The sequence below is a fragment of the Oreochromis aureus genome, linkage group 7 (assembly GCF_013358895.1).
Source record: "Oreochromis aureus strain Israel breed Guangdong linkage group 7, ZZ_aureus, whole genome shotgun sequence".
NCBI lineage: Eukaryota > Metazoa > Chordata > Actinopteri > Cichliformes > Cichlidae > Oreochromis > Oreochromis aureus.
In genome coordinates this window covers 7,965,237-7,983,904 of record NC_052948.1, presented here as the reverse complement: position 1 = coordinate 7,983,904, position 18,668 = coordinate 7,965,237, and the positions used below count along the sequence as shown (strand labels likewise).

At 40.4% G+C, this 18,668-nt stretch overlaps 2 protein-coding genes across 5 annotated transcripts in view; one reads left to right on the top strand and one right to left on the bottom strand.

Annotated features, from left to right (window-relative positions):
* Positions 1–8,540, top strand: part of itpr2 (inositol 1,4,5-trisphosphate receptor, type 2) — a 61,350-nt gene extending 52,810 nt beyond the window's left edge. For all 4 annotated transcript variants that reach the window (XM_031759284.2, XM_031759276.2, XM_031759270.2 and 1 more), the window contains 2 exons: positions 5,038–5,199; positions 6,771–8,540. In XM_031759284.2, the coding sequence (XP_031615144.2) occupies positions 5,038–5,199; positions 6,771–6,851 (243 nt within the window). In that variant the 3' untranslated portion in view covers positions 6,852–8,540. The remainder of the gene's footprint in view (positions 1–5,037; positions 5,200–6,770) is intronic.
* Positions 8,541–12,372: 3,832 nt separating this feature from the next.
* sspn (sarcospan (Kras oncogene-associated gene)) lies at positions 12,373–18,378 on the bottom strand. Its single transcript, XM_031758040.2, has 3 exons — positions 17,937–18,378; positions 16,336–16,422; positions 12,373–13,275 (listed from the first exon to the last, which is right to left on the bottom strand). The coding sequence occupies exons 1-3, from the start codon at positions 18,162–18,164 to the stop codon at positions 12,916–12,918; spliced, it is 675 nt and encodes a 224-aa protein (XP_031613900.1). The 5' UTR covers positions 18,165–18,378; the 3' UTR covers positions 12,373–12,915.
* Positions 18,379–18,668: the final 290 nt, after the last annotated feature.

Genomic DNA, 18,668 nt, shown 5'->3' with positions numbered 1-18,668 from the left:
ATTAAATTGCTCACTTGCTCACACATAGTAACTTAGTCTTAAAAGGGAAAGCGTCGGTGTTTTGACGTAAGCTGTAAAAGAGCAGCTGAATTGGAGAGAAGTGCTAGTCCATGATGCAGATGTCTGCAGCAGCTTGCACCATTTGTGTTCTCCACATCACAACCCAGAGTTGTGCTTGATGTGATGTTCAGGTAGAAATAGTGCTGGTGCCAGTTCACTGATTGGATCTTTTTTTTAAACTCTATTCTCCACTGCTTCACTACAGTTTTAGGGTAACACTGGCAGCAGCTGCTGTACGAACTAAACTGCCCTCCCAGTGATGGAACAGAGCTGTAACCTGATGACCTCAAACACGCATGCATGCAGGCACACACAAACAGCTCCTGACTAATGATTTCATCTGGTAGGATAAAGTGATGTGGTGCAAAGCAAAAAAAAAAAAAAAATAGGATCTTGTTACACTGTGACTGTTCTGACGGTGTTGTGCATGTGGATGTGAGTCAGTGTGCGGGTGTTTGTGTGTAAAATTATGACAGCGACTACAGGCCCAGCAAGTACTGCAGCAGCCACAGCGTTACATAACCCATCTCAAGTGGCCTGCTAATAGCTCAGCCCTGCCTGGCACGTGCTCCCCTGTCCCTTTCTTTTTTTTCTCTCTCTCTCTGTCTCCCTCTCTCTCACACACACACACACATAGGCACACACGTACACAGTCACTGTCACGTCATGAACCCTTCATTTCTGATATAACACACATGCAACGCATTGGCTTTAATAAAAGAAGCAAACGAAGGGCCGGCATTTGTGATGTAAAGTGAGGACAAAGGTTAGAATTTGCTTAATGAGATAAAGTACTGCTGCTTTTTTTTTTTTTTTAAATGTCCCAGTCAAGAACGTGTGTGTGCGTGTGTGCGTGTGCGTGTGTGTGTGTGAGTGAGTGTGAGATACCTGTGATATGTGTATGCTTGTCTGGTGCACTGTTGTGTGCTGTGTCATTGTATACTTTCACACTCTTCTGTGGCTGCTGATCACAAGGACGTGTTGTGCAGCTACGTCATTCAGGCTGAACTCCATTATTTTAACCTCACTGATCAAAGTCAAGCGTGTAGGGTAGAGGATCCATGGAGTTGTGACACATAATACAAAAGACAATTTTCATAGCACTTTAATAATTATGTGCTGCATACTTAATGGATAATTAAAGTAAAGCAAGTAAAATCATTACTGCACAGATATTTTAAATTAAAAATAAATTTTGAGAAAGATGGTTTTAGCTAACCAGCTACTCTCAACTACTAATTTTACCCAGTAGGCTGCACTGTTTTAATGAATATGTCCTTTTATTGTACTGTATGTATATAAATGTCTGTTTCCATGCTTTACAGCATGTCTAATACCTTCAGATATGTCAGGAAGTTTAATGAATCCTGTGGAATTACATGGATAGCATTATTGTTCATTATTAAAACCTATGATTTACTGAAATGAAATCTAAGCTTGTGTTTTAAAAAGGAAAAAAAAACAACGAGTCAGTGGTTGGAACCTTTTAGCGTTGATGATATTTGATTATACAGTGTTTGTCATTGGTGACATCTGAGGTTGTTCCCACACTTTTATATCAGTAGCCTGACTTTTCTGGAGTATATTACAGATTGCAGTACAGTATATACCCGTACGGGGTGAAATAAACACACACTGGTCTGGTGACAACAGCAGAGTGAGAAGCACATGAATGTCTGTAAATTCACGCTTAGTTATGTGTTTAAATTGATCAATGAAGCGACACTAAAGCCTGACTCATTGAGACAGTGCAGCATAGCCCACAGTGGATTACTGTACAGTTTAATAAAGAGCAACAAGACATTGGTGGGATTTAGATTCTATACAGTCACTGTTTAACTTTATCTCTTTAATTAAACAATGCTTCAGCCATCATGAGGGACTTCACATACAAAATGATATTATGTTCACATTTTTGAGGTTTTTTTTTAATCCGGCTGTTAAGAGTGAGCTTTAGATAGTCCTCAGATGTTGGAGCTTTGTCTCTGAGCTCTCACAGCTTTTGCTGTGTTTTTCTTTTTTCTTTTTTAATTTTATGTCCCCTGTGATGCCAGAAGCCTAAATTAGAAAAGATCTTCAGTCAAGCTCTTATAGAATGACTTAATTCATACTTTACAGTAGTCAGAAGTGAACAGACTATTCTGGTTAAAAGAAAAAATAGGTATAGAAAACAAAGTACAGTAAAGGAGTGAAAGGACCCTTTTATTTACAGAGTGATCTGACTCAGATGTACAGCTGCAAAATGGCCGATAGAGCAAACTGTAACCTGACAACTTAAACTGACCTGCTAACAATGATTCAGATAAGTGATGTTACTCAAAGTGGCTGTCGCCTCTCATTTAAAATAAAAGCTGACATTCTGTGAAGAGGGTCTGCTTATGTGATAACACAACTAAATGGCACCTAATCATAAATCTACTTCAGTGAAAGGGACTCAACCTTATTTTAAACCCAGTTTTAGTAATATGTGTACTTGATCAGTTTTCTCCAGTTCATTCTTCACCAGGCTCTTTTCTCTGTTTCTAACCCTCAGATGAGGTGCTGTCGTTTTGATTTTATATAATAACATCAGTTAAATGTGACAATTTTAATATCTTCGTGTTGGTGTTGGCTAAACCCTAGCAAAATGCTGAAAATGCAAAGTTTATAACATCACTGGCCACTTCATTAGGTACAATTGTTCTGATATGTATAATGTAAGTTAAGCTATTTCTTTTAGAAAATAACTTGTGTGATGCATCTGTTAAAGTGGATTTATTATGCTTTTACTTACACTGTGTGTGTGTGTGTGTGTGTGTGTGTGTGTGTGTGTGTGTGTGTGTGTGTGTGTGTGTGTGTGTGTGTGTGTGTGTGTGTGTGCGTGTGTGTGCGTGTGTGTGCGTGTGTGTGCAAGTGTACACACTCAGTGGCCACTTTGTTAGCTACACCTGTTCAGCTGCTTGCTAAATATCCAGTGAGCCAATCACATTAGACATCCAGACATGGCTAAGAGAACCTGCTGAAGTTCAAAATGAGCATCCGAATAGGGAAGAAAAGAGATTTTAGTGACTTTGAACATGGAATTATTTTTGGTGCCAAACAGGCTGGTCTATTATTTCACAAAATAATAATCTATTGGGATTTTCCCACAAAACCATCTGTAAAGTAATATGCTAAGATTGGTTGTTCTTTAGTTGAAAATGCCTTATTATTGCCAGAGATTAGAGGAGAATGGTAGATTGCTTTGAGCTGATAGGAAGGTACCAGTAACTCAAATAACCCATCAATAAAACCAAGGTATGCAGAAGAGCATCTCTGAGCCTGAACCTTGAAGCAGAAAGGCTACAACAGCTGAAGACCACACCGGGTGCCACTCCTGTCAGAATAAGAACAGAAAATTGGGGCAAAGTTCACCATAGCTCTGGTTTCTTTATCATGACAATGAGTCCGCTGTACTTGCATGGCTTTCACAGTTGCCAGATCTGAATCCAATAGAGCACCTTTGGGATGTGGTAAAACAGGAGATTCTCATCATGGATGAATGGCTCACAAATCTGCACCAACTGTGTGATGCTGTCATCCCAAGACGGTACTAGCAAGGTAAAACTAATAAAGTGTCTGGTGAGTGTATGTGCGTGTTAAACTGAAATTACTTTAAAGGTTCACTTATGATATGGGTAACAAAGTAACTCTAATTTTCTCGGTTCCTGGAGTTTCTCATCTATTCCCAGTGCTATTATTACGATTCCAGTCTATATAGTAGAAATTTGTATTTTGTAGCCCAGTGTCAAATGTTTTCACAAATTCACAACAGTTTTCCAGAGTTTGAATGTTAAAAATCTGACACTGCAAGCATATATAAAACTGATACGAACGTTTTGGAGAGTTTTCGTTTGTATTTTTGATGACGGATGGACAAAGCAGTAAACTCACGATATGAATGTTTCACCTAGCAGAGTGATTAAACCCATCACATGAGGAAATGCAAACAAATAACCCACACGCTCCACATCCTTGTCCACCCTCAGACGGCATGCCCTCTTCTTTGTCCTCAGCGTCTCGCACTCTGATCAGTCTTTCTATCCCTGCGGTCTGTTCTTATATAAGAGAAGGTGGGAGAATACCTCACTCCTCCTACCGGACTTAACGTGGTGCCAGTCAAATCCCACTCTCAGCACCTTTTAAGTAATTTTTATCAGAAGAACTGGCTAAAGAATATTACATAAGATAAGCCGATGGCAGTCTGTCGCTGTGAAACCTATCTCACTTTCGGCGTTGCACAAGAGCCACGCGTGTTGTAAAACACACACGCTCGCTTACACCTTGCTGTGTACATATCCATGCAGTAGCAAATGAACAGCACACACACCCACACAGAGACAAACACAGTCACGCTTTACATAATTCTATAGGTTTGCATGCTCCCTGTTTTCTTATAGCGTTGCTGCAGAGTGTTTGCTCTGCTGCTGCTGCGCTGTTAGAAAAACAGAAAATAAACATCCACGTTTTGCATGTGACCACACACCCGCGCGAGCGCATAAGTAACACTATACTCCCAGTTGTGTTCTTGATAGACGACAGTGACTCATCTCCTGTGTGCATCAACAGTGTGCTTATGGAGTGGGTGAGAATTGAAATGCCAGTTACTGTTCATTTAGTGTATTATTGCTATCTGCTGTATCCAAGAGACAGCAATGGTGCTTAAAAAAATTTACAGTCAGGTGCAAAACGCAGAGCAGCTTCCATTCTGATGAAATGATTAATATTAAACCTCCACGCCTGTCTTCACTTACCACTACCTCTGTGTTTACTCTCCTCCCGCAGTCTGGCTTCAGCACTGTAATGCTCCTGACGTGTCTATGCAAATCTTGCGTGTGTGCCAACATACTGTTGCTTCCATCTCTCTGACCTATTGAGTCAGCTTTATTTCAGGCGTTTATTCTTTTCACCTTTCTCTTTGTTTCTCATACATCCCATCTCTCTCCCCCTTTCCTCCAGGAGAAGAACCTGGACTGGTTCCCTCGTATGAGAGCCATGTCTCTGGTGAGCAGCGAGGGAGACAACGAGCAGAATGAGATGCGGTCTCTGCAGGAGAAACTGGAGAACACTGCCAATCTGGTGGCTCAGCTCTCAGGCCAGCTGGCTGAGCTCAAAGAACAGGTAGAATGCTACTTCAGCCCATTTTTCATGCTCTTGTGGAAAAGGTCTCTTCAGAGCATTGTGCTATTTGTAACTGCTTAATAGCACAAAGTAAAACTGCGTCTTGTTCGGTAGCTGACTGCCACGCATGTGCTGTGAAGTCCACGTCACATGACTCCTAATAACACCAACAGGGGAGGAGGTCACGTAAAAGATATAGCTTTAGCAGAGTCCCTATGCTCTCAGTTTATTCATGCAGATGGATTCTGCTACTGAACGCAGCACGACAGGTGACTATCACGTCAGCAGTCAACACAACTGAGAGCCGCCAGTGAGCCTCTGGCTGTTTGGATGACTAGCACCGCTGCTGCAGTGTGACTGATCACTCTCATCACCTGCCTCCTCTGCATGTGATTCCAGTCACAGGCCTGTCCTTGTTCCTCTTCTGCCTAATGTGTGAAAACAGCTCCTACTGGGGCAGAATAACACTCCACTAAAAAAAACAAAAAAAGAGAACGGCTACTGTCGACCTCTGCAAGCAGCAAAGTTGGTAACATCTCCCTGTGAGCTGGGATCTCTCATGTAACAGCTCAATATGTCTTTTATTACAGTGCGGTTGAACAAAGATGGAAAGGCATTATCTTTGAATCTGTTTTGCGTCAGCTGCAGGCGGACCTATTCTAATCTAAGTTTGCCGGTTCTATTCTGACTAATAAGGAGTCATGGGGTTAGCATGAATACTACTCCACCTATATGGTAAACAGAAAGTGTAGTTTACGCCACAGGAGGTGAGTGTGTTTATGGAGCGTTAGGTGAGGCCCAACCACAGCTCTGCAGTCACAGGGAAGGTCTGCAGGTCTCACACCAGATATGAACTCAAGACTGTTTCTCACTGGGAGGAAAGTTCTCCTGCAGCTCCTCCCTCATTACAACCTTTTGCTGACCTCTGCACACTCTCACAGCTGAGACTCTGTGTAGGTTTATGTGTGTCGCTACTTAGCAGTGTGGCTTTCAGAGTTCTGCACAGCCTGCTTTTTTTTCGCCTCCTTTATTTTGCATATACAGCTTACGGCTCACAGAACCCATGGACCCCATTTGTGACGTCAACACTGGAAACCACTGTAAATGTGAACCAGCATTTCTGATTCATTTACACACACGCACTTACTCTTATACATCCACTGTGCAGGTCACAGCTCTGCACACTCCCACACATGACTGTGTCCTCTAATGAAGTTTCCAAGGGACATTTTAGTTTCCAGTCATAACGGCAGTGTTGAACAAGGTTATTTTCATGCAGCCGTGCAGAAGATTACATCTCAGTCGATTTAAAATTGACAGAAGAATGCTATAGAACAACTGTGTAACTTCTGAAATGACAAATTCAATGATTTTTGGCTAAACTAAAACAGTTTGTTCACTCTTGGAGGGGAAATCTACATGTACTGCAAGTTTATATTTATATATATATATATATAATATATATATAACTGTACTAGTACATTAATGGCAAGAAACCAGGTTTCTGTGTGTGCTACATACAGATTTTACCAATCTCACAGCTTTTGTTTTTCTCCCCTTCTCCTTAACAGATGACAGAACAGAGGAAGAACAAACAGAGGCTCGGATTCCTGGGTCCTCCTCAGCCTAATCATCACATTCCAACTCACTGAGCGCTGCGAGGTTCACAGTGGCAGGTCACTCGACTCTAGGCTCACTATAAAGCCAGAGAGAAACACAGAGACACAAACTGCAGCCTTGAGAACAACATTCGTACTCAAATGTACACCTACAATTACTAATGTCAAAATTTGCAAGGGACCAGCGAGTGTTGATGCTTAATTTTAGACATAGTGCCTTTTCTGTGACACAAAGTGACACAAACACGGCCTTATTTGGAGACAGTGCGCCTTTTGCACCCACTCAGCCATAAGGGGCACGCTCTACGGGCCCTTGTGTACAGAAAAACTGGTCTGTCAATGATTGACCAGGCACAGCACACACCTTCCAATGTAGTGATAGCGTGCCAGACAGAGACTGAGGGAAATGTTAAGGTAGGTTAATGGTTAAGTGCTGTCAAGTCTGTGGACAGCTGTCTTGGCCTCTGCTCCACCACTGTCATAGTGCTGATCAGCCAGCCCCACAGATGTCAATGATTGGCTTGCAGGCTTCCAGGGGAAGAGTGTGCACACTAAGATCAAGAATTTTACCTTTTTAGATTTTTGTTGCTATTTATGAGAAAATTGTTGGTTCATAACTGGAGGAGTATTTTTGCATTTTGGGGAAAAAAAAGACTCATGCTGCCTTACTCGTTAACTTTTATAAATGGAACATTGCAATTGCTGAAAGTGCACTTTTTTAAAAGAAAAGGGTAAAAACCTTTAACTGCAAACAGTAACAGGTTGGTTTGAGGTATTATTATTATTATTTGAATGCTTTGTGTTCTGTTTAAATATGCATTCACTGCACCACTTCAGTTGCCTTTTACAGATTTCTATGTCATATATATATAAATGTGAATAAACTTATTTCCTGCGCAAAACCTTCTTGATGGTCTTAAATCATATATTGATACATCTTGACTGAAGATGGTAAGCTCACAGGTTTTTGTTACGTTATGAACATCCTTGTGTTTATAGAGATGTAAGCTAATACTGTAATTTACTGTATCTGCTCTAACATCCATCTCCTACTGTTTTATAAAGTGTCTTTTAGTGTAAATAATTTTCACTAGTCCCTCGTGAAGTGCAGTTGAGAAGTCTGCAGTTGTTTTAAAGTTGCACAGATGAACACCAGACTATGGCGTACTCCATCACTCAATGTCCTGAGACACTGTTAGCTGAAAGGCAGTGTGTAGAAAAATGTTTCAGCTCTCTAGTAAAGTTCAGTTCAAATCTTCTTGTTGGGAATGGATGAGTACTCCCCGTGAGCCCCTCTACACCAGTCTTAACTTACTTGTGCTCGTCCATGAGGGGGACACAGGGTGTCACGTCTTCCTTTAGATGAGCTCATATTTCGGCTCAGTTTCATGACTGTTATGACAAATTTACTTCTTCCAGCTTTGCTACACATTTAAAGGGGACTAATTATGCACATTTCAAGCCCAGTATTTTATTCTCGTATGGACTAGAGTAGCTATGCGTGATTCAAATTACAAAATAATCTTTATTAACTTTGCTTATATATAAGTATAGTGCGGCCCCTCGGTTCATCGTCTGTCTGCAACAAGCTGTTTTACTTGCTTTGCCTTTAAGCTAACTTTCCACTGACTGTCTGCGCCTGGTAAAGATGTTGTCTACATTAAATGAAACTTTGACTATGTATAATAGAAGTATCCATGAATAAATATGATGGAAAATGGCAAAAGAAAATCATAAGGCCTCCTTTCATTCAATACAGAATCATCATCAGATTTTTATCAAGTAGTTTATTAAGTCTGCAGCTCTTCATGTGTGAGATGAATGGCTGCCTGACCTTATAAAGTTTGCCACCATTTCCCTGAAAATTGGATTTAAGTGTCTATAGTCTCAAAATGTGCAATAGCTGAATTCAATGGGTGGGCGGTGTTGAATCTGTATGCTTAGCTGTCTAGCAATCAGAGATACCAAATGTTTAATTAGATAGCCTTGTCATTTCAATCCATCATATCGGTTAATGAATAGTTTCAAATAATCACATCCATCTAATTAGATTTATTTAAGTTTAATACAGTACTTAAAAATGAGTTTTTAAACTACAAAAATAAAAGATTGTACAGGATTTCTAGAACAGTAATTAACGATCAGTGAAAGTATGGTAGGAAAGCAAAATAGGTGTAATTATTCATTAGTTTTCACAACAAATTAAGCTGTAACACCTGAGATTGGATTTGAATATTGCAACTGAAACCATGTGGAAAAAAGACAGCAGGTGGGTTCATACAGATCCATATGAAAAAATAGTTAAAAGTGATGTGGAAAATGTTGGTGTAAAAACGAATCCCCCCAAAAGCTCAACAGTGACAGTTTTAAGAAGAAAAATATTAACGGCATTAATGAACTGAAGCATTAGCTACAGTGAGCTTTGTTTCCACACGTGGAAATCCCCACTGGTAATTCCACAGTCATCACTTGAGGAGGTGGTGAACTCAAACCCGTCTGTGCCTCTGTCTGTGCTTGTGTATGAAATTTGAAATGATTAACAAGTCTCAGAAAGTAAACTGGTCTCTTATCCTGTCTTGTCATTTACCCTCTGCAGAGAAGCCCATCCTTCTTGGCTTCAGTTCAGTGTTTACGCTGGCAGGCCTGCATTTGCTCCTGCTGCCTGTGACAGCCATTAAAATTAGTTCACGCAGTGCCATAATGGCGAGCAGCTGTCACTGCACAGACAAGAAGGGTTAAGTGCAGCTTCACTGGAATGTATTGCACTCAGAAATGGAAAGGAGGGAGAGGCTAATATCAGGACCATCACTGCTGTCTGGCAAAACTCTTAATGCTTTATTGTAACACCACCGCCTCACCTTGCATCACTTCCTAAATTTGATCAGCTAATATTTATGCTTTGACCCTGGAGAGAAAGCATTTAACTTTGATGTCCATTTACTATTAATGGCTAATAGCCTAGACTCTACAGTCTGCTTAACTTCATCCTTGGCGATTACCAAAGCCCTTTTAATGCACATGAGAAGTGTTTTGTTTACTTTATGAACACAACCTCAGACACATTTGGATCATCTTCAAGTCACATGCTTAGCTTTTGTGTATTCACTAAAGCAAGTAGGAAAACACCCAGATCAGTAAATATAAGGCAACATCTGAGACACCTCTGTGCCTGGAAGGCATTTTGACACCAATGCACAGAATTAATCAAGCCATATTTAGCTGGATATAAAGAGAATCTACATATAAAATGATCAGAAACACTTCATGTTATTCAGTCTATTTTAGAGATGCAGTGCGCATCGTTTTGCTTCGTGTCAATACACATATTGATCTTCTGTCTTCTGCAGTTTTCTCTAAAGACTCACAGCAGCGTCAGTGGCCACCAGAGTCAGATATCAGACGATGCTTTTTTTTGTTGTTTTGCCTGGAAAGACAAACTGACCACACAGAAAGCTGTTACCTACCAAAGAGGTGGGTGGAAGGTCCCTCATCGCACTCATTTTTATAAATAAACATGCCCTCATGACGACTGGCATGTGACTTCCTTTGTATGGCAGTGAAGTTGAGCTGTTTGTGGTCACATGATGCATTGACATCATATCACAGAAAACAAGCACATGGAGGAATATTGTTTGCCATCTCACACACACACAGTTGTGTATCATGCAATATGTGGAATAAATCATTAAACACAACGAATAAATCATTCCTACAATAAATGACACATCTGAGTTAATATTTCTTAAGTTGTACCATAATCTTTGAGGAAAGCCACAAATTAAATTAGTCACTGTTAGCAGTCACATGTAAATTATGATCAAAGCAAATTGTAACCAAACCTTAACAGAGACATTTTTGTCTTCACTATGGTCACATTCAGTTTGATATTATTTGTACATTTGCAGTCCATCTTTACTTTCGAGAACTACATATTTTGTTAACGAACAACAAGTTTCAATGCCTGCTTTTACGTTTTACATTGTCATGATAGGCTGGCCTTCTGCCTGGATATGCTGTGGCTTGTGAATGGATGTATAGATTGGTGTAACTTGCAGGTAGCATAGGTAAAGCTTACTCTACTCTGTTTTCAGCAATAATAATACAAGTTTTAATGTAAAGACCTATTAATTATTCTGAGTTCAATGTTCAGTCTCCATTTGAACTCTATATACACTCACTAGACTCTATTAGGTTCACTGTGCAAGTACCAGATTTGACCCCTTTTGCCTTCAGAATTACCTTAATTCTTCATGGCATAACTTCAACGAAGTGCTAGGAACATGACTCAGAGTTACTGGTCCATATTGACATGATAGCATTACACATCTGTACATCCCAAAGGTGCTCTATTGGATTGAGATCTAGTGACTGTGGAGACCATTTGAGTACAGTGAATTCATTGTCATGTTCAAGAAACCAGTTTGAGATGACGATATGGTGACATTGTGCATTATCTTGCTAGAAGCAGTCATTAGCAGATGGGTACATTGTGGTCATAAAGGGATGGACATAGGCAGCAACAATACTCAGGTAAGCTGTAGCATTTTAATGATGCTCACTTGGTACTAAGCGAGTTAAAGTGTGCCAAAAAATGTCCCCCATACCATTACACCAACACCGGTGGAATTGCTGCCATGTGATTGGCTGATTAGATCTTTGTGTTAAAAAGCATGTGTTAAAGTGTGTTAAAGCTTAACACTTTACCTTTACTTAACACTTTACCTAAAGTGCCTGGTCCCTGTATATGTAATTACAAAAAAGGAAACTGCAACTGCATACAGCTGACAAAAGGTTTGTGTTTGTGTCCAAATATGTTAAGACAGTCTTGAAAGAGTAACTACTGGCATTTTTTATCCACATGAAATTAATTCATAAAATTTAAGACTTCAGTTAGTTAACCTTTTATCACTGACAAAACAATGTAAGGCATATTTGATTCAGAACTAGTTATACTCTTCCTCTGGGCATACATTTCATTCATATGGAAACTGACTCATACTTACATTTCCTGCTTAGCATGTTGAGATTGCAGGTAAATATTGCTAGAGTAGTAATAAATAACACAGAAACGTATTTTATTTAAAAATAAAGACCACCATTTATTTTTTTCCGCTTCCTAACACAGCTCAAACACTGTGAAATGATTCACCATAGGTCACTTCAGTCCAGCTGCCTGTCTGAGTCCCCCCTTTCCTCACCCCGTCTCACCCCTCCTCTCTTTGTGGCTGCAGCAGTTCCACTCCTACAGGCTGTTTGACTCATGCTGGCTGCCGGCCACCTTCCACCACAGCCCAGTTCAGTCTGAAACCAGTCTTATGAAGTGTAGCCTGCTCAGGTTATGCTACTGCACTCAGAACTGTGTGGCGTTTACTTGTACCAGCTGAAAAGGACTTTGATAATGTTTTTTTATCGGGGGAGTGAAGTCTGTATTTAGCGAGCTGCATATGTTTAGTGGCAAAATTAATAAACTAAATGATTTTCATCAAAAAAGTTTTTTTTTTAATTTTTAAAACCTCAAAATGAACCTCAAAATGTGCATCATATAAAACAAGGCTTTAATAAATGGGGATTTTATTATGTTACAATAATCAATAAACAAAGCATTCATTTTTAAGGTTTAAGATTCATCTTACATCTTACTAATATTTGCTAATGTGTGAACACTGCTTTTTTAATTCTTGAGGCAGTTTCATTCTGTAATTGAAAATCATCACACAAGAACACCGTGATTCGATGTGTTTTAGGTGTTGTGGTTATGAAATTTCTGTGAATGAGATGAAAACATTGTGAACAAAAATATGAAACACAATAAGCTGCTTTTGCCTTTACAACTTCTTTTCAAGGACTAAAAATTGGCAACTGGAAGTACAACTTTACTTATGTAAAATACAAAATTTGTGCAAAAGGCTGTTACAAAGCTGGCACAACTTCCAGCATAAATACATTGAGCTGCTACCATGTGATTGGCTGACAGAAATGCTGACAGAAAACAAGCCAAGGCACACAAAAAGGCAAATATTCCAGTCCGCCAGTGTACAGTCAACCTCCCTCTTGAGCTGACCGACCAGAGGCACCTCGTGAGCTTTGCCATCATCAGTTAAACTTTCTGCCACTGCTGGGTTGAGGGAGAGCCAATCTGAAGCCCAGCAAAGAAGACCTGATAGCGGTGCTTCCACATGATGAAGGCGCCAACAGCACAGACGAGCGCTTGGGCCAGATTGAGGAAGATCTGGATCAGGAAGTAAAGTGTGAGTGAACCGGTGATCACCTCGCAGTCACTGACTCCCTCATAAGTGAAGGTGCGAGCTAGTAGATCTTCATTATCCAGTATGCAGATGCAGGCTTCTGCCTTCTGCTCACAGATGAAGCTGCTGGTCTGCTCGTAATGGTGCGCAGCAAACGCCATGACCAGCACAGAGATGACCAGGCCAATCATGCACAGGACAAAATACAGGAGCTGTAGGGGCAGAGAGCTAGCGTGAGACCAGACACTTTGAAAGCTTTCATTAGAAAACATTTTCTGTCTTTCATTCAATGTGTTTTTATATTCTAATCCGGCTCCTGCTTTGGCCTGTTGTCTCATGATTACCCCACAGCGCCAAAACTGTAGCTTAGAAACAGACGTGCTGGCTCAGTGCCTATGGCAAATTAAGTTCAAAGAGATTACCCAGAATACTCCGACCCTCAGAGTACTGGTCCAGCTCTTAGCACGAAGGGGAGATATCACATATATTCCAGTGCCCTGCAGCTACAGCCACCTCTAACCTTTAGTGCATGTCCTGTGTGAGTATACTTGCAGAGAGCGTCTAAAAATACAGTTTCAAAATGTGACAGAGGCTTTGTGCTGTTTATGCAATTGCACGATCGCAATAACACTAAACCTTCATCTTAATCCACCGCTTATATAAAAGGAGCCCTCATTCGCCGGTGTATTTTGCTTTCAGTTACATGCTGCTTATAGAGTTATGCAAGTGATGAGTGGTGCTTGATTTGAAACTGCATTTATGTTAATTTTGGAACAGCTGTGAGATGGAGAATATGGATGATTACAGGGGAGATGCATGTAAAACAAGTGCATCAACAAGCACTCTGCTGAACAGTGTGGGCTTCACTAAACAGGTGATCTGAAAGCCCAAAGTTGAAAGTAAGGATGCTGTTGTCGTCGTCGTTGTTAACAGTCTATGTGCTGTCCACTTTTGCCGAGCACTTCAAAACTCATAGTCACGAGTGTCTTTACACAGTTAATGAGAAATAAAGTGGTCATATGAGTTCCCATCTAACAACACAGTAACACTTAATGTGAGAACGGCTCCCTCTCCCTTTGCTCTCTCTGCGAACCAAGGCCAACTGGAATTAATAAACAAGCTCACTGCAAGGCCACAGATTCTTCAGAAAGAGAGAGAGTGTAGTCGCGGATTCACTGACAAAGTAAATTAACAAATTAAAACACATTTGTTTTGGTTTGAGGGCTGTTTGAGGGCCAGATAAGGAGGTTCTGCAGATTAAATGTAGTTTTTTCTGCTATAACAGAACTTTTGGCTAAAAAAATAAAATAAAAGAAATGACACATGACATAAGGACATACCGTGCTGTGAAAAAACATTTGCCCATTTCCTGATTTCTTTTTTTATATAACTGTCACACTTACATGTTTCAGATAATCAAGCAAATTTTAATATTAGACAAAGATAACCTGAGTAAACAAAAACAAAGTTTTTAAATGATTTCTTGTCTTATTAAACGAAAAAAAGCTATCCAAACCTGCCTGATGCTGTTTGAAAAAGTAATTGCCCCCATTGTAAAATCTTGAATTAACTATGATTAATGAATGTATGTTCACCAGCCCCACCCAGGCCTGATTACAACAGACCTTTGAATCAATCAAGAAGCATAAATAAAACCTGACTGACAAAGTTTAGTAGGCTAAAAGATATCAAAAAACACATGATCTAAAGAAACAGCTGAGAAACAAAGTCATTGACATCTATCAATCTGGAAAGGGTTACAAAACCATTTCCCAGGCTTTGGGAGTCCAGTGAACCACAATGAGAACCATTATCATGCAAGCCCAACACAACTTTTCCAGAAGGCCAAAAAAGAACCCAGAACAACATTTTAAGACCTGCAGGTTTCACGTGTCTCAGTTAAAGTCAGTGCTCATGATTCAACACTAAGAAAGAAACTGGGCAAAAATGGCATCCATGGGAGAGTTCAAGGTGAAAACCACTGCTGATCAAAATGAACACAAAGACTCGCCTCACATTTGCCAAAAAAAACATGTTAGTGATCCCCAAGACCTTTGGGAAAATATTCTGTGGATTGGAGAGACAAAAGTTGAACTTTTGGAAGGTTTATGTCACATAACATCAGGCATAAAACTAACACATTTCAGAAAAAGAACATCATAACCAATGGTGGGTTAATGGTCTGGGGCTATTTGTAACTTGCTGTAATTGATAGAATCAAAAAAATCTTCTCTCCAGCAGAAATTTTTAAATGTTCATCAATTTGTGCTCTGAAGCTGAAGCATGCTTGGGTTGTGCAGCAGGACGATGATCCAAAACACACCAGCAAGTCCACCTCTGAATGTCTCAAAACAAAAGGAAGGTTTTGAAGTGTCCTAGTCAAAGTCTGGACTCAAATCCAATTGAGATATTTTGGCATGACCTTAAAAAGACTATTCATGAACGAAAACCCTTCAAGGTGGCTGAATTAAAACAATTCTGCAAAGAAGAGTGGACCAAAATTCCTCCACAGTGATGTGGAAGACTCATTGTATCAAGAGGCCAAACACTTTTTCACAGCACTATACTTTGCTGCTACGCAAGACAAATGGATAAATAAACAATGCAGTCAAATTTCAACAAGTTCAATACTGTCTCATTTAGGGATCGGCTAATACCACTAATTTGTGAACTTTGGATTTGAAAATGCAAATCATCAGAATCTGTGTCTTTCTGGTGACTGAGGTAGCTCGATGACATTTAAAGCTACACAAAATAGACATGCTAGCATTGTTTTTTTTAAACAAGCATTTCCTAATACAAAATACTGCTGAAGTATGCTGAAACGCTGTCTTTACATCATTTACATATTTGAACCTGGTATGCACAGAAGACCCAGACAAAAAAAAGGATGCCCCTTCCCGGGAAACAATGATCGGCTGATTTTAATTGCTTTGAAATTCCAGCTGCATACATTGTGTGGCTAATTAAGCTGTACAATCAAGTCGCATTAATGAAAGCACTCCTCCGCTCACACGGATTCCTGCAGAGCACTTTTAAACAGGAATGCTGTTAAATGCTTTTCTCTCTATGCTTCTGACAGTTGCAGTTTCCCGAGACCAGCTTTGTACTTTAACAGGGAGTAAAATAATGTTTTCTGCAGAGGTTTTCTGTCTGAACACTAAGCCCGGGCATACTTTTGACTGATTCTACAAATCGTTGGACAATTTCAGACACTTGTTCTTGCATTAATAAGCAAACTTTTTGAGTCATCCGGCTTTCTCTAAGCTCACCTTGACAATGAATTGCTTCGATGTTTTCTCATCAGGGACATAGGTGATACAGTACAGGACAAAGCCCAGGATGGAAACTAAACACAGCTGAAACACAACAGAAAAAAGGGTTTAGCATTATTTGGATAGAATCAGTCATCAAGGCATTAAAAATATCAACATGATTTGTGACAACATGATTTTTAAGCGCCACAAAGATCCATTTCATCCACATATATAGCATATATGAATGACTTGTAGATATCATACTTTTATATACAGTTTAGACCCTGAATAAGAAAAGGAAATACTTTCCCCCAGGTTTTCAGAGGTGTTTCCTGTTATTACATGATTCAGCAGTAAGCTGCCATCTGATTACATTACTCTGTCTTTCCCTTTCACCCCCCTCCTCTCTCTTTCTTGCACACAAACACACTCACACTCTATCTCTGTGTCTTCAGTGCAATTGGAGTCTTGTGACTAACGTGCGGCATCTTATTTAAATGTTTTTCCCAGGTTCTTAAGCACTCAGGATTCTCTGGAAAGTTCTTGATGACCTCAGTGTTTTTCACTTGACTGAATCTCGTGAGGATCTAACTCGGGATGTTGATGTCCAGGGATGTTTTCGAAGGCAGATGGCATCTGTGATAGGCTGGGGTAGAGCCCAGACACAAAAAAACACATTTAAAAAAAAAAAAAAATATCACTGAAATGTGACCTGAAGTCTTAGCCCAAACTATAATAATAAGTAAATTTGCCTTTTTTCCCTTTTTATTACACATTTCACAGGGAAAGACGAACACTTTGTGCCTCATTGGTTATAAAAGTTAAAGTGTGTGCATTTGTTACAGTTCAACTTACAGTTCATCCACTTTTTACGTGTTACTCTTAACAAAGTTCACCTTTGTGAACAGAAACCTCAAAGTGCGTTCATGGTTTACAGTTTAACTGATGCTCCCAGTCCGTTACACTTCAACATTAACCTACTTTCAGTGCTTTCGTGACCTTTTTGTTCATCTCTCTTGAAATTCCACTTCTCGTCTTAACCTAAATGAAACATGCAACTTATCTTTCATTTGTTTGCATCGTAAAAGTTTACTTTTGTGTGAAACTATATGTGATGTGTGCGTGTATATGTGGGAGAAACCGGATGGCAAGGATGCGGAGGTATTCAAAAAGATGTACATCATATTTGCAAATAATAATGAGGTCTTCTGACACTGTGTGGGTGTTCGCGGGTTAGTTTGGAATGCGGCATGCTGTTATTGGATGACTCATCTCATCTGTCCAGATGTTTAAGATTTCTTGGACATGCAGTGTGAACAACAGAAGGTGCAGGCTGATGCATGTGACTGAGAAATAATGAAAATGCAGGTGTATGCATTCAGGTGAATATGACAGATGGAGATTTGTTACCACATGACAATATTAGTGATTTCCCATGGCTACGGTGCCTGTCTGGCAGAGACAGGCTGTTGGGGGCCGGTGTTGACATACAGTGTGCTAAAGATGTACAACACAGGTGTGTTGCTGAGGCTCATGCAGAAGTATCAGAAACCGGAGGTTCCATGCAAACAAACGAGTGTAATGGCTGATGATAGAGCGTAAAGTATGCAGCTTACAATGATCCCAGCCCAGTGTGGAGTCTCCCTGGCCAAAAGTGAGGGACTGATAGCCAACATAAGGAAGGCCACGGCTGTGACAGCCACCCCCAACAGCAGCTGGAGCAGAGCGATGAGCAGAGGGAAACGACAGACTCTGCACTTATGGCCATCGTCTGGTGTTGGGCTCTCCTCTCTCTTCTTCTTGCCCTCCTTCTTGTCTGAGGAATCTTTCTGTGCCTGTCTCATTTCTCTTTCTGCCTTCACTTTCTTTTCCTGTGTCTCTACACGACTTTTACTCTTTGGGGTGTATGAGCCCGCCTGCAGTCTCCCTCTCTTCCCTTCCCCTCCCTGCCCTCTCTCACCATAAACACAGCTATGGCTGCTATTTGGAATCAGAGAAGGCTCTGAACTAATATGGAAAACATTTGGACTGGAATCCTAACGCGGCTCCAGTGCCACATATAGAGCAGGCAGCATACTGAGGAGGGAAGGAAGAGGAGGGATGGGAGGCAGGAAGACACAAAGGGGGATCCCAACTTGCGACAATAAGATGATTTCTCGTGTAGTCACATTAAAAACAAGAAAGGGAAAGTACAGAGAGGGCTCAGCAGGTATGAGTTAATGAACAGCCAGCACAGAGGAGGTGACACTTCATTAAAGAGCCAAGTGACTGTTTCATTCTTTGTCAGCAGTTACACAAGACAACCATATGCTGCCAGCCAGAACGTGTCACATGACTTACAGGAACGA

What these genes read in the sequence shown, in the direction of transcription:
- sspn (XM_031758040.2), bottom strand. Translation starts at nt 18,164, where the DNA reads ATGAGACAGGCACAGAAAGATTCCTCAGACAAGAAGGAGGGCAAGAAG. An exon ending in CACACTGGGCTGGGATCATT is followed by an intron (nt 16,423 to 17,936) that starts GTAAGCTGCATA and finishes GTTGTGTTTCAG; the next exon opens with CTGTGTTTAGTTTCCATCCT. An exon ending in CGAAGCAATTCATTGTCAAG is followed by an intron (nt 13,276 to 16,335) that starts GTGAGCTTAGAG and finishes CTGCCCCTACAG; the next exon opens with CTCCTGTATTTTGTCCTGTG.